This window comes from Astatotilapia calliptera, chromosome 11, assembly GCF_964374335.1.
Source record: "Astatotilapia calliptera chromosome 11, fAstCal68.1, whole genome shotgun sequence".
In the NCBI taxonomy this organism is placed as follows: domain Eukaryota; kingdom Metazoa; phylum Chordata; class Actinopteri; order Cichliformes; family Cichlidae; genus Astatotilapia; species Astatotilapia calliptera.
In genome coordinates, this window is record NC_137432.1 from 33494826 (window position 1) to 33510680 (window position 15855).

General features: G+C 40.7%; 1 protein-coding gene across 1 annotated transcript; it reads left to right on the forward strand.

The window, feature by feature from the left end:
* The first annotated feature begins 12724 nt into the window (after positions 1 to 12724).
* On the forward strand, positions 12725 to 15318 carry LOC113032379 (uncharacterized). The gene is made up of 7 exons (XM_026185282.2): positions 12725 to 12889; positions 12973 to 13178; positions 13289 to 13414; positions 13503 to 13607; positions 13719 to 13832; positions 13962 to 14075; positions 15133 to 15318. Exons 1-7 carry the CDS (start codon positions 12769 to 12771, stop codon positions 15316 to 15318), a joined length of 972 nt encoding a protein of 323 aa, XP_026041067.2. The 5' UTR covers positions 12725 to 12768.
* Positions 15319 to 15855: the final 537 nt, after the last annotated feature.

Below are 15855 nucleotides of genomic sequence, written 5' to 3' on the forward strand. Positions count from 1 at the left end.
AGCAGAGGTGAGAGCCCTGACATGGTGTCAGGAAAACAACCTACTGCTCAATATCTTCAAGACCAAAAAGCTCATCATGGACTACAGAAGACTGCAGAATGGAGGGCACACCCCTATTCACATTGAGGGGACAGAGGTGGAGAGAGTATGTTGCTTCAGGTTCCTCGGGATCAACATCAGTGATCTGAACTGGTCAATCGCGTGCATGTGACATTAGCTCTTCATTCCTTAGTGGCTGAGGAAGTTCAGCATGGACTCTAGAATACTCACCAACTTCTACCAATGAACTATCAAGAGTATTCTGTCTGGCTGTATCACAACCTGATATGGCAGTTGTAATGCTCTTGACTGCAAAGCTCTAAAGAGAGTGGTCAGATCAATCACAAGATATTGCCATGTCTTAACTGCAAACCATCCAGGACCTCTACAGACAGCACTGTAGATCAACAGGTCCCCTCTGATCCCAGCTATACACTCTTCATGCTTCTGCCGTTGAATAGGCAGTACAGGAGCATTCAGACTCACATGAGCAGATTCAGTGTCAGTTTCTACCCGCAAGCCATCAGGCTACGAGTAAGTGCAGTTTTCCTCACTGTCCTCTACTTCAGATTCCTGCATGGCAGATAATGAAGATGCTGCAGACGCACCTAAATGTTCTTGGTTGAGCCTCCGGTTAGTTGTCACCAGCTACAGGTCAACAGCTGGCTTTGGGTCAAATGTCTCTGTGGTCTACCTTGACAGATGAATGTGCATCATGGTTGAGAGTTGAGCATTTGTCAGACGAGATCTGTGTGCAAATGTGCACAAGGGAGTCTGACTGGAGCAAGTTGCCGGACTTTTGGTACAACGCCATTGTACATAACCACGTTGGCAGCAACCCCGTCTGTGCACACAGTGACCAACTTTGTTGTCCAGTCATCCAGTCCTGTGTTCTCGAAAAGCCTAACAAGTCTGTCTGTTATGGCCTGCGCAGTTCGGTCAGCACCCAGTTCAATCAGTCCAAGAAAGTCCGATGTAAACTCTCTGTTGCTAGACACAGACACAATGTAAACAATTTCCTGCTTAGCTTTTGTGATGCCCTCAGATCCATCAAAAAGCATCCCCCAAAATTCGGCAGACTGTACTTTGGCTCGTAACTCCCCACTGGTGGTGTGAGCGATGCTCTGCATGATCTGTGTGCCCCCTTCATGTGAATTAGACGCACATCCGACATTTACTCCTAGCCGCTTCAATAATGGAGTATCCTCGGAATATGAAGACATAGGGCGTGCATGCTTAGCTTTATGGAAGGTGAGGAGAAAAATATTAAACAGAGCTTGCCGCTGTTCTTCATTTTTTTTCTTGTCTTGCTGTCTGTTAAGTGGGCGACTGGACATTTCTTCACAGCTAGCTTGTTTATTAGCAATGACTTGTGCCACATTCACATGTTCCTTATGTCATGGCGAATGGGGTGTGGAGGAATTAAATGAGGATCCAAGCACAGGCACTTGTAGATGTGAAGGAGGTTTATTGAAAAAATAAAGCACAAGGTGGAAATGGCAAAATGGAATCAAAACTAATCTATATTGGGACCAGTGTTGGTCAAGTTACTTGAAAAAAGTAATCAGTAACTAATTACTGATTACTTCCCCAAAAAAGTAATCCCGTTACTTTACTGATTACTTATTTTCAAAAGTAATTAATTACTTAGTTACTTAGTTACTTTTTAAAAACACGATTTACAACCTGAAGAGGTGATAAAGCGATAGATCTTTCAGCCCAATTCTACTTTTTCTACATAATCCATCATACAAAATGTAATCAAATGGAAAAGTCTCTTTTTTTAACTTGTTTTATCATTTTTAATCTTTTAACTTTATGCATCAAGCAAAAATTTAATTATATGCAACATTCTCTGAGTTGAATAAATGAGTTTAACATTTAAACCTATTTCCTACACATTCCAGCACATAAAATAAAATAATTTTTTGTGTTTACACTCACTCTTTCAAATAGATGCAAGTAAAACACAGCAGAACATAAATAAAGTCAAAGACTCAGCGGTCCTGTTGCTCTATTTTCACCTGTAAAGCAGGACTGCAGTAGGCGGAGGTTTACCCTGGTGCAGGTGTGCAGCGGTCAGTGGAAGGATACGGCAGTGTCTCTGTGAGTTTCCCATTACGTCGTTGCGCTCTTGGTGCTTCCTTGGAAGTTTAGGGGTTTTTTTCGCTGTAAAAAGAAGTTTTCTTCCCACGCACGATGGACGCTAATGTTTTTGTCACTTTTTATGGAATCAAACTCAAAGTAAGGTCAGTACTTCCACGCTTTAAACGCTGCATGCTCATACTCTCTCCCGCACTCGATATGTGATCCATTGTTGATCTGCACACAGCTGTTGTCACTAACGGCGCACTCGCTTACGTCACTGTCGTGAGACATTCTTGCAAAAAAATCACGGTTTTAGTAACGCAGTAACGCAGCGTTCCTACGGGAAAGTAACGGTAACCTAATTACCGATTTTGCAATAGTAATCCCTTACTTTACTCGTTACTCGAAAAAAGTAATCAGATTACAGTAACGCGTTACAAGTAACGCGTTACTGCCCATCTCTGATTGGGACCAACTAAACTACTGAACAGCAAACATAAACACGAACATGAAGGAAGGTGAGCAGATGAACCTGAAGGCAGCTGGGCGGCAGACTGAACTGCGGAGATGATTGTGGTGGAGGTGTAACAGGTGGTGGAGTGGCTGACCGAACAGAGGGTTGTGACGGAAAAATAAGTTCAGAAACAACTGTTTCAGTGAGGTTTCCCTCTTTCCCTGAATGAACCAATGCAGGGGAAGAAACAGGCAACAGAGTGAACACAATTGCTAACACTTAGTGTGGGCTCAGAAGTGACAGTCTTTGAGGCGATGGTCATGGGTGATGCAGAAAATCCATCATTATTCTTAGTGGAAACATAAAAAAATAGCCCCAGAATAAACAATTACAGAGCCAGAAGAAACAGAAAATGTGTCCTTTTCACTCACCACAGCTGGCTGCTTTAACATCCTCAAATCTGGCTGTGGGGTGACGCGAACGTCGCTTCCTCCTTGGAGATGGCTCCGACGGGCCGGTTAACTCCACGTCCCGCAGTTCAGACCGCACATCCTCCTTTGAGGCAAGCGGTAGCGGCGGGGGGTGGAGAAGATGAAGTTCGTGGAGAATGAAATCCTGAACGAGCGGGTGCAGTGAGTCCAATAGTCAGGAGTGACTGGAAATGAGTTGCTGTAGCCTGGCTTCCACAGCGCTGAGAAATCCCTCTCCCTCATGCTCCAGCCATAGGTTGACCAACCGTGAAGCAGAGTCAATTATGACCTCCTGAAGCTCCTTGGGTGGGGCGAATGCTGCTGGATCCATAATGTGGCTGGTCTGTACTGTCATGGCGAATGGGATGAGACATGTGGAGGAATTAAATGATCCAAGCGCAGGCACTCGTAGATGTGAAGGAGGTTTATTGAAAAAAAATAAAGCACAAGGTGGAAATGGCAAAACGGAACCAAAACGAATCTATACTGTTAGCATGGTGATTGAGGACTCCCAACCATTTAGCATTGTGGAGGACAAAGGATTCAAAAGATTTGTTAAATCATTCAATCCTAGCTATGTTCTCCCCACTAAAAAGGTCATAAAAGCAGTGAAAATTTAGTTTTTACAGAATAAAATGTGAACAGGCAGGACTGTGTAGCTACCCTACACACTGCTTCACAGCCACGTCGTACTTTTAAACAAAATATTTTTTCTTACCTTTAGGCCCTGAAAGTCATGGTGGAGGCCAGGTACCAGAAGATGAAGGAGAAAGCTAAGGCTAGCATTGAGAAGGCAGCAGCTGTGAGTCTGACATCAGATATGTGGACCTCCATCAACACAGAGGCCTATCTTGCAGTCACCTGCCATTTTGTTGATGAGTCCAACACATTAAACACCGTTGTTTTAGGAGTGCAATATTTTCCTAATGCACACACTGCAGAAAATATTGCACAAGTGAAAGGCTCACTCATGACAGAATGGGCAATTACTGACAAAGTTACATGCCTAGTAACAGATGGGGCTGCCAATATGGGGGCTTGTGCAAGGGAGCTACGACTCAAACATGCCATATGCATAGCTCACACCCTGAACTTAGTGGTGAAGAAGGCCCTTGACCAGACCCCTGAGCTCTCTGACATCTGAGCCAAGTCCAGGAAGATCGTGGGATATTTCAGGAGCAGTACCACTGCAAAGGTAAGTTCTTAAGTGGCTTAATTACAGTTTCTTTAATGCTACTCAAGTGTATAGTTCTGCTCCCTTGACAATCTAATGTATGCTTTTTTAATTGTATTTTGTAAGGAGAGGCTTTCAGTGGTGCAGGAACAACTAAGGAAGCCTCAACTCAAACTAATACAGGAGGTGGAAACCCGCTGGAACAGCACTTGTAATATGCTGCAAAGACTGTTCGAGCAAAGGGAGCCAGTGGGTGCTGCTTTGGCAAGTCTCACAACAGACATCCCACCTATTTCATCTGAGGAATTTGGTATAATTTCAGAGTGAATAGAATAATCCTTTAATTGTCCCACAAGGGGAGATTTGGGTATAACAGCAGCAAGAAAACACATATACAAACAAACAGTACACAAGACACAGAACATACACAATTTTTACATATTTACATGAAGGACAATGGTTACCAAAAACTGAGTACCATACTGTTGTTAAATTAAATAAAATTAAATACAGATAAGAGGCAACCCTGGTTATAGTGTGAATCGGTTGATAAAATAGTGCAAGATACAGCGCTGATGTAAACATCTATGTTTGTTGGGAGCAGTTCTGATTGTACAGTCTGACAGCTGCAGGGAGGTAGGACCTGCGGAAACGCGTGTCTGGTTGTGCTAGCACCATTTAACGATGCAACCACTGAGCTCTCTCAGGAAAAAAAAAAAGAGTGTCTGGGTCAAAGGACATACCTTTACTCACTATGCTTGTTCATTGCCTCAATGAACAAATGGAGAAATCACCATCCATTGGGTCTTCTCTGGCTCAGAAGCTGAGGATGCTATTGAGAGAGAAGCTGGATAAAATACAAACCATGAGCATTATGTTCCTTGCAACACTGCTGGACCCAAGGTTCAGAAAACTCAGCCCTGCAAGAGCTAGCGAAGCAGAAAAAAGACTGAAAGCCGAATGTTCTTCCGTAATGAGGGCCTCCACCACCTCCTCTTCCTCCGCACTACCACCACAGCCATCAACGTCACAAACTGTTGAGGCTGTTTCCCACGGTACTATTGTTATTGCATTTGAGTTGCATTTATATAAACTGATTGTTGGGTTTTCCTCTGTATCTATTATTGTACGATCTACTGTACAATATAAAGCGCCTTGAGGCTACTGCTGTTGTGATTTGGCGCTATATAAATAACAATTAATTGAAAATTGAATTGTTAGTATCACATAAAAACTCTCCTTATTGTTTAGGTAACAACCTGTGCCGTCGCCTGGATGAAAGTGTCAGGCAGACACAGACACAAAATGTAACAGCAGATGCGAATATTGAGGTCCAACGGTACATGATGGAGCCAAATATTGGAAGGCTGGAGGACCCCTTAAATACTGGGAGAGACAAAAATATGTCTATCCTCACTTATATAAGTTAGCACTGACATACCTGTGTACCCCTGCCTCATCTGTGCCCTGTGAGCAAATGTTTTCAAAAGCAGGGGAAATATTGTCCAAAAAAAAGAAATCGCCTACAACCTGCCACAGTGGATAAACTGTTGTTTTTAAATAAAAACCAATGATGTGTCCCCTAAACACTAATCACTGTCAATACCTCAACGTTACAAAAGCACAACCACTGTCCATACCTCAACCACACCTCACAGTAAATGATCATTTCCATTTTAAGCATTTCCAAATAATCATTTTCCATACTGCCAGTATAAATATACACAGTATACTGCCATCACTACAATATACATGTTCACACACTCCTTTTGTTGTTGACATTTACAGGCTGTGTGCAAAATGCCACACTCTTTAAATTCATGCCAACTAATATTTTTACGTCCAGTAGATGTCCTACTAGAGCAAATGAAGCTTCAAGACGCTTTGCGCTGGGGTGAACCAGTTGGATGAAAAGCTTCAGTGCTTCATGAAGCTTCATCTGCCCATCACTACTGAACAGCAAACATGAACACAAACATGAAGGAAGGTGAGCAGATGAACCTGCAGGGTGAACACACGGTTGAAACACAGACAGACCAGCAACCTGCACACGAGAGGACACGACTTAAATACACGCAGAAGAACACCTGGAGATTACACACAGGTGGGGAACACAGCTGGAAGTAATTGACGAGATGAGACAAGAGAAGCTAAACTGAATACACTCACATAAGACACGGACCTTCACAATAAAACAGGAAACAAGAAGCATCTACACAAAGACCCAGACTAGACACTATACTAAACCTACAGGAATCACGAGGGCACCAGAACAAAACCTACATTAAACATGAGACACAAAACCTAAAAACAAATCCCTTAACAAGAATAAACAGAAACAAAGAATTCTACTAATAATCAACAAAGCACAAGAATCAGAATACAATCCAAAATGAAACCAAAACATAAGAACTCAAAATGCTGGGTCAAAATGACCCAGAACCGTGACACCTTACTTTTTTCATGTTTGTCAAATAAAGGATGGTTAAAATTCTTTGAGCCTTTAAAAAACACACCTGCTAGATGTGGATGGGTGTGGCAAATCTTGCACCACATTTCAGTGTGCTCATTGTTAGCTTCAAGCCACGGCACATCTTGGAGCCACTTTTCTCTGGCTCCAGTTGGTGTTTCTTAGCTAGTGGCGGCACACCAAAGAAGCTGCTTAATGTCTGTTGTTTTTTGGACATTTAGCTGGTGACAAGCAACACATGTAAGGTTAAATGAGACAGTCAAGTACGCAAAGTGTCACTACGCATTCCTAATTTTTGTCACGCATGCGTACCTGCGTACCAGTCATATGCACCCCTGTCTATAACACACAGCCAAACAACTACTCACTCAATAACCACTATCAAATTATCATATCTATTCAACCTAACATACATGGTTTAGGTCATTGGGAGGAAGCTGGAGTACCTGGAGAAAACACACACATGCGCAGTTAACCCTTGTGTGGTGTTTGTATTTTTGTTACTCAGCCAGTGTTCATGGGTCTGGTGGACCCGCTAGAGTTTTGGCTTTCCAAATTAACACTATCAAACAATTTTATGTTAAATTACTCAACAGATGTTTACTTCATCCCAATTACAAGACATATGAACAGCAAACATGGTTAATTTTTTCCCTTTACCTTTGTTAGATCACATTTATGAATTAATGTGCTTCTCGTTTTTCTTTTATATAAAATGTTATAAATAAATCAGTTATAATCAAGTGGAGTGAGTGGAAAGACACAACACATTTACACGTGAAAAAATAATTAATTGTTTAATTTTTCTTTTGAAAAAAACTGAACACGGGTCTCACAGACCCGAACACCATACAAGGGTTAAAAATGCAAACTCAGCCAAGGCTTTAAACCAGAACCCTTCTGGCTGTGAGACAACAGTTCAAACCACCACACTACTGTGCCACCCATGGTAACTCATATTATAATTGATAATATAGGGACAGAAGTATGTCCTGGAATACAAAAAACATATTCCACAATCTGTACTTACTTACCTAATTCTCTCCCTAACAATCAACAATACAAATTCTCCCAGCCCCCAGAAAAACTGGGTTATCATTTCCACACTGGTTAGCATTTACTCTGTCAAGTTTGTCGTTATAACTAATAACTATCCATCCATCCCATCCATCCAAGTTTGTACAGTTCTATACTGTAAACAGAGCCAATTTTACACTGTATAATTTCCATAGGATTTATTAGTTTCAGATTTTTTTAGTCATATCATATGATCTGATTTATTCTGTACTGCTAAACGAAACAATGTTTGGTTTCTCAAACTGTCCATAATTGCTAGTGATAAATTCATTGGTTTCAGGATGCACCTTCTGCATCTTCAAACAAAAAATCAGAACAAAAGTATAATAATTAAATAAATTTTTCAGAAGAAAGCTACATCTTGATACATGCTTGATTACCGGCCAGTTGCACTGACCTCGGTAGTAATGAAGGTGTTTGAGAGGCTGCTGAAGAACATCATCTCCTCCTCCATCCCAGACACCACAGATCCGCTGCAGTTCGCCTACAGATCCAACAGATCTACACACCACTCTCAGCCATGTGGACAAGAAACAGGGTAACTATGTGCGAATGCTGTTTGTTGATTACAGTTCAGCGTTTAACACAATAGTGCCCTGCAGACTGTTCACAAAGCTGAGGGATCTGGGACTTAACAGCCGTCTGTGTGCATGGGTGTTGGACTTCCTCACTGGCAGAACTCAGGTGGTGAGGGTGGGCAGGTGCTTCTCCAACAGCATCACCATCAACACAGGAGCACCTCAGGGATGTGTCCTCTCGCCACTGCTCTACTCCCTCTACACTTCAGACTGTGTGGCCACCCATGGCTCCAACACCATTGTGAAGTTTGCTGACGACACAGTGGTGTTGGGTGCCATCTCCAACAACGATGAGGCGGCCTACATGGATGAAGTGAAGAATCTGGCATCGTGGTGCCAGGACAACCACCTCCAGCTGAACGTCAGCAAGACCAAGGAGCTGGTGGTGGACTTCAGAAGGGGTCAGCACAGAGACTACAAGCCCATTATCATCAATGGAGCTCCAGTGGAGAGGGTGCAGTCCTTCAAGTATCTTGGTGTCCACATCTCCTCAGACCTGACATGGGCTGCCCACATTCAGGTCCAGACCAAAAAGGCTAGGTAGCGCCTGTATCACCTACGACAACTGAGGAAGTTCAGGGTCTCTCCAAAGATCCTCAGGATTTTCTATACAGGCGCTGTGGAGAGCATCCTCACACAGAACATGACATCGTGGTTTGGGAACAGCTGTGTGAAGGACCAAAAAGCTCTCCAGAGAGTGATCCGTACAGCAGAACGCTGCTGCAGGATTGCTCTCCCCCCGCTTCAGGACACCTACACCAGGAGATGCCGGACTAGAGCAGCGCAGATACTGAAGGACCCGTCCCATCCAGGCAACAAACTGTTCCAACTTCTGCAATCTGGTAGAAGGTTCCGCATCTTCCGGGCAAGGACAGAGAGACTCAAGAGGAGCTTCTATCCCCAAGCCATCCGGGCCCTAAACACACACACCCGCCCTCTCACATCATCTATAATTGACTGAGTCAGGACTCTTCCAGACACTAAACCAAGGCACAATGTACATTTCAATTCCTTTAATTTTAAATATGTTTATATTGTCTATCCTGTAAAATAGTCAGATGTCTATTCATATTAATGTACAGAATTCACCTGCTTGCTACTACTACTGCACATTCACCCAATATATATATATATATATATATATATATATATATATATATATATATATATATATATATATATATATATATATATATATATATATATATATAATGTTTTTCCTCTACACCCCCCCCAATTTTTTTGCACATGTCGAGGAGCGTGTCAGGCTACATTTCACTGTGTGTTATACTTGTATAACTATGCATGTGACAAATAAAGAAACTTGAAACTTGAAATGCTGGTTTAACATAAGGATCTAAAATATGTCACACTATGTTGTTGGTTGAATCTCAGATTTGTTTAACCTATGCAGATGTAAGTGTAAAACCATTGCTTCAGTGGTGGACCTTGGCTGGTGGTGTGTGAGGAAACATGTTTTGCCTTATAGTGTACCTTTTCTTCAAATAAATAACTAAATACTTTTTAAAAGAGGAATTTCCTATAAACAAACAAATGTAATAAAACTCAGTCCTTCGTCACTGTAAATGTTTCACTGAAATTCCATCAAAAAAAGTCTGAACTCTCATCACCTGACCACTTTTTATCCAATGAGCTGTTTTTCACCCCTCCCCCCTCACTTCGTGACTTCGAGTTGAGGAGTAGCAACACTTTGCTGGTGTGGAGAAGCCAACAGGTAGCTTTAAACTTTCAAATTTTGCCAGCTTTGTAGCCCAGCAACCAGTCAGATTTAGTTTTCTTGAGGTTTTTCTTTGGTGTATATTCCTTGATTAAGTTTTGTATTTCAGTGTAATTCTCATGCTAAAGCTAGCCTTTTTTGATGACACGTGTATTTAATTAGTCAAGGTTAAATACCTAGTCTAACGCACACCTTTTTAGTTAAACTGTAACATTTGAAAATACTCAGATGTTATTATTTATTCATCCCACTGTCTCCAGATTTTAAGCAATGCTGAAATATAGGTGACACGTTATTAATGAGACATTTCAGATAAGATAAGCTAACATTTAACTCTCTGGAGTGCAGATTATATGGCCAATTTACGGTGTATCAGAAACATGCGTATATGGCGTATAGTCTTTTAAAATATGTTGATAGGCCAAGTAAAACCAGAGTTATGATACATAATTTAAGCTTTTTCCTGAAAACTGTTTTTACGTTTAGTGCAGGAAAATATAAAAACGGTATTTTCTATACATTATTGCCTCTCCTTTCCTATTGTGGTGGATAAATGAACATGAGCCGATCAAACAATTAAATCAAAAGTAGTCAAAAACAGCCAATTATACCCTTGGCTCCAGAGGGTTAAGAACACCTGTACGAGATCAGTTTTCACTGTAAACTATTTTCCTGAAATATTACATAAATTGTACTTTTTTTTTCTTTTTCTGAGACAGTGAATTGCAATGCAGCCCCCGAGAGCAAAAAGTAAACCGAAAGATGAAGCAGTAAAATTTGCATCTTTGGGGCAGGACAAAGATGGATTTGAAGTGAAATGCATAAATTCAGTAAAAGGTGAGGTACTAGGATACTTGTTGAGGATTTTTGGCACAGTCATAAGTTTAACCATTGCAGTAGACCAATGTTGAAATTTTCTATTTTCTTTGTAAGGTTGAGGAGTGTTTACTAGGTGCAACTATAACAAAGGAGACGTTGTAACCCAGAAGGAATATGAAAACAGAACAAGATTGTACCATGACGCCTTAAAGGTTTTTCTTTTTGAATTCCGGTACAATGGAAAACAATTATGGTATGTAAATTAGAATAATTAATTTTTCAGCCTACTTTTTGCAAAAAGTTATGACGACCACATTAAGACAAACTGCTAGTTTGTTACAAATCCATATAATTAAAAATGTAATCAAATTGTTCAGCCTTTTTATAAAGCTTGTGTAATTTTGTGTCTTACATTTTTTGTTGTTTCAGCATTGATGCAGCCAGAGGGGATGGCTCCTTGGGCAGACTGGTGAATGACGATCACGTGAGCCCAAACAGCAAAATGAGGACAATCACAGTAAATGGAGAGCCTCATCTATGTTTATTTGCCATAAAGGACATCAAGCTGGGGGAAGAAACAACATACAACTACAGTGACTCTGACTGGCCATGGAGAGTAAAGGTACATATTTATATTTACATTTATCGTAGTGTAGCTACGTAACTGTATTGTATAGTCTCAACGTATCTGTGTTGAATGGATGTTAATGTACTTTTGTGTTTGCTTGCACAAGGTTTCAGAGCACCCTGACTGTCCTCAAGCTGATGTGCCCATGGCATCGTCGTCCCTTAAAGATGATGAGCAGGTGACTAATTTTCTGCTGTTGTTATTATTGCAACAAGAACACAGCAGAGTTGTTTGGATGTTGAGTGAGGGTGTTAGACACAAGTCCTATAGTGTTGGTTAATGTAAGATACCTACATTATGAGGACTGTGTGTGTTTTGGATGTGTAAGTCTACTGAAAGATGATCTCTTCCACAAAATTTTCCTGATGTTTTCCTTTTTTTTCCTTCCTTTTTTTCTGTAGAGGAGGCAAGGGGCGTGAGACTTTTATCTCTTTCTATCTTCTATCTTAAGACACATTACAGGGTTTTGTAATTGGAAACTGGGTTTTTTGTATGGTTGGTCTGGAAATTTTGTTTGATACTTTGTGGTGCTTGCATGGTCCTTGAGACATGGTGCTTGTAAAGTCCCTCTATAATCTGCACAAGGGACTGGAAATGTAAATGCAGTGTATGTGTTAGCATAGCATATTAATACATGTAGTGTTCTCTTTGTGTTTTTACAGATGACCTCGAGAAGCAACCCCAGAGCAGAACAATATTGAAATTGTTTTTTGGACTGTTGGGCGGATATATTATTGCCATAACTGGTCACCGAAAGGGAGTGATCATCAACATGACTACTGAGGAGGTTGAAATGGCAGAAAAAACTAAGCAGGGTGCCCGCATCATCCGTGTATGTACTAAAACTATATAAATCTAAGTATACATAGACATTTTTTTATTCAGTTGAATAAACATGTCTTTTCATGTATTAAGTTAAACAGCACAAAACTCAAAGATACCATGGGCAAGCAGCTGTCCCCCTGTACAAGAATGAGTATACCTGGTTGCAGCATTACAATCATATCAGAGAGTATGTTGAAGGCTGTTCAGAGGAACCGACTTTTTTCCACAGTTCTAGTGGAGGTGTTCTTCATAGACTACCGGTATTTTTCAAGGCAGCCTGGGAGATGATGAATCTGGGGATTGCCCCCCACCTTCAACATGCTACGTTCCTCCACTTATGTGAGAAAACCTTTCATTTTTATTTTTTGACACCCAATGAAGTAGGTTAAAGTGTCATGGGTTTTATTCATGTGGTTTCTTTTTAAAACATTATTCTTTCAGGCCAAGCGACAGTTGGGACGTAAATTTTACGACAGAGTGGCAACATTTATGTGCCATGATGCCATCACAGCCAAAAGATTTTATCAAGGTTATTTAAATAAGCTAAAGTGAAGTCATATATTTATCTATACACTTACATTTATTCATATTTAGTAATATTGCTTTGCACAGCTGAGGACCCTGCAGAGGACACACTCCAGAGCCGAGCACTGACCACCAATGCAATTGCAACATATGCAGCAAGGAAAAGGAAAAGGAGAGAGGACAGAGGATCTGTGCAGGACGAGGACAGTGAAGGATCTGAAAAGGAAGAGCAGCAGTCATCAGGAACAGAGGAGCTTTTAGACAGAACGCTCTTCCAGTGTAGCAGTAACAAGGTATGTGTGCCCTGATTCCCTTGGTAAGAGTTTTGATTGGTTGCACTTCTTTCATATATAATCATTTACTCCATCATGAACAAAACATATTTAATTTGTACCATAAACAGATGGTGAGCCCAGGTCAGGGTGAGGGTGCCGGTAGTGCCGGAGCCACAATAAACGAAACTAAACAGGATTTGAAAAAGGGGGTGGAGCATCTACAAAAAGTGACATACCAGTTGCGCAAGAGAAAAGTATGTAATGTATGTTCTTGTACTTGTTTTTAGTGTTTTCACTGATTACTAATCTTTTAGCTTTTTACTTTTACTTTTCTAAAATCAGATGGTGGTCTTTTACAAAAATGATAGGACAGATGTGGGGAAACTCACACAAGAAGACAATCCAGAAGAGGAGGAGGAGGATGAAGCGAGGGAATGGGTTCCTAAGGTGGGCAGGAAAAATCCAGCAGAGTTTCTTCTCCTGCAGTTAAAGATGTAAGTGTTTTGTTTCCAAACATCCATGAAAATGAGTAAAATATATATTTTTCTGCTCTAAAAGCAGTCTGTTAGCTCATCTGAAGATGATGGGACAGATGACTGGAAACCCACACAGGATGAATCTGAAGGCTATTCAGAAGAGGAGGAAGAACAAGAACGTAAAAGGATTCCTAAGGTAGCCATGAAAAACAAAACTGGGTGTCCTGTGCCACAAAGAGAGGTGAAATTCATCCTCAGTTTCGGTGCTTCCACAATCAATCCATCAAAAATGAGCCAAACATATTGTTGTCTTCTCTGAAAACAGATGGCGGCAGCATCTGAAGAGGATGGGACACATGATAGCAGACCCACACAGGATGAATCTAAAGATGAAGCAGAACATTTGGGACAAATGATTCACAAAGTGGCCATGGAAAAGGTAAAAATTGTCCTCTGTTTCAATGCATTCAACAAAATATGTCTTTGTATTCTTTGACGTCAGATGGTCAGCTCATATGAAATATGCAAGGAGTAAAGGTATTGAAGGTACATGAGTTTAAATACCTGGAGTCAAGCATCCAAAGCAACAAGCAGTGCAAAAGGCCAGGCAGGGGATGGCAGGGCTCAAGATGCTAAGATTTTGTTTGGGAGTGACCAGAATGGAGAAGATTAGAAATGAGTGCATCAGAGAAACAGCTCATGTTGTATGGTTTGGACACAAAGTTAGAGAGGCAAAGCTGACATGATTTGGACATATGTAGAATAGGCATAGTGAATATATTGTTCCATATGGAGCTGCCAGGCAGGAGGGAAAGAGCAAGCCCTTAGAGGGAGTTCAAGGATATAGTGATGGAGGATATAGATAGGGTTGGTATGAACGAGGAGGCGGCTATGGATAGGATAAGATGGAGGCAGATGATCCACTGTAGTGACCCCTAAAGGGAGGAACCAGAAGAAGAAGAACTCAGCTTATTCGAAGAGGATGGAACATGATGGGAAACCTTCACCAGATAAATTCAAAGACAATTCAGAAAAGATGTGTTTGAGGAAGAGGTGAGTTAGCTGCAGTCCATTTTTAGTGAGGTCATGAGGAGGAGTAGAAAGCTGCAGTAAATCTAATGATCGTGCTGGTGTATGTACAATACCAGCAGTGAGTTCTGAGGACTTGGACGGTCCAAAAACTATTTGCTAACAAATCAGCACAGGCACTTATAGTGGTGCACTATTACAAAATGATTTTACTCACAAATAGGGGGCTAAAGTTCATTCCTTGCAGTTTGATTTGTTTCTAAAACCATCAATACCAACATGAAACTGGTTTATAATTTTTTTCCTTCTTCTTGCATTTCTGTGTGTTATATGTACAGGACAGGGAAACGGCGATGAGCTCATTACGATTACAACACCAAATTCCAGTTGTTACATAACAAATCTGAACATTACATCTAGATGAGCTAAAGTAACCTTGTTTTTCTTTGTCGATCATCATTTTTCAGATGCAGCAGGCCTATGTAAGCCAAGACACAGCAATGACTGTGAATAAGAGTTCAGAAAGAAGGGTGATTCACCAAACCAGATGCTTGAAGAGGCTCACTTTTCATCAGTCAACTCTCTTTGAAGACATGATACCAAGATCTGGTAACTGGAAACCAGCAGCTGTAGTAAAAATACACATTTCCTGATGTTTTCCAATGTTTTAAATGAACAGCTAAGCCACTTGATTTGAATTTAACTGAGACTGCAACTTAAAGTCAATGAGAAGTGGTTACACAGATGCTCTTTTACTCAAAAAGTATAGTCAGCCTATCAGAAAATATGCTTAAATCATGATGGGGAAACCCTGAAATGTTGGATCTTACTGTATGTATTCATGTCACATGGTCGCAGCAAATGAGTGAAGTTTCTGCATGGCATCAAAGAATTGAAAATGAATGGTATAAACTCAAGGAACTTTGTTTTTCAACAGAACTGCAAACATGATGTGGTGTATTCGTCAGAGAAGATGTTGAAAAAATGTGCCTTTTGTAATGCACATTTTCCTGCTTTCAAGTTGATTTGCGTGAAATGTAAAGGTGAGTATTCTTGTCCTTTTATTTTAGATGATTGTCAAGATATTACTCTATTAACAAGAGGAAGTTATTACCTGTAATATTTAATTTATTGTTTCTGCTGGCACATTATTTATTCACTTATCTTATGTTTTTTAAGTTACTGGCTCT

Bases quoted from the DNA above. Each gene is read 5' to 3' on its own strand.
- LOC113032379 (XM_026185282.2), top strand. From the start codon at position 12,769: ATGTGGTTTCTTTTTAAAACATTATTCTTTCAGGCCAAGCGACAGTTG. The intron at 13,415-13,502 runs GTATGTAATGTA...TTCTAAAATCAG, and splicing joins ACCAGTTGCGCAAGAGAAAA to ATGGTGGTCTTTTACAAAAA. The intron at 14,076-15,132 runs GTAAAAATTGTC...ATCATTTTTCAG, and splicing joins ACAAAGTGGCCATGGAAAAG to ATGCAGCAGGCCTATGTAAG.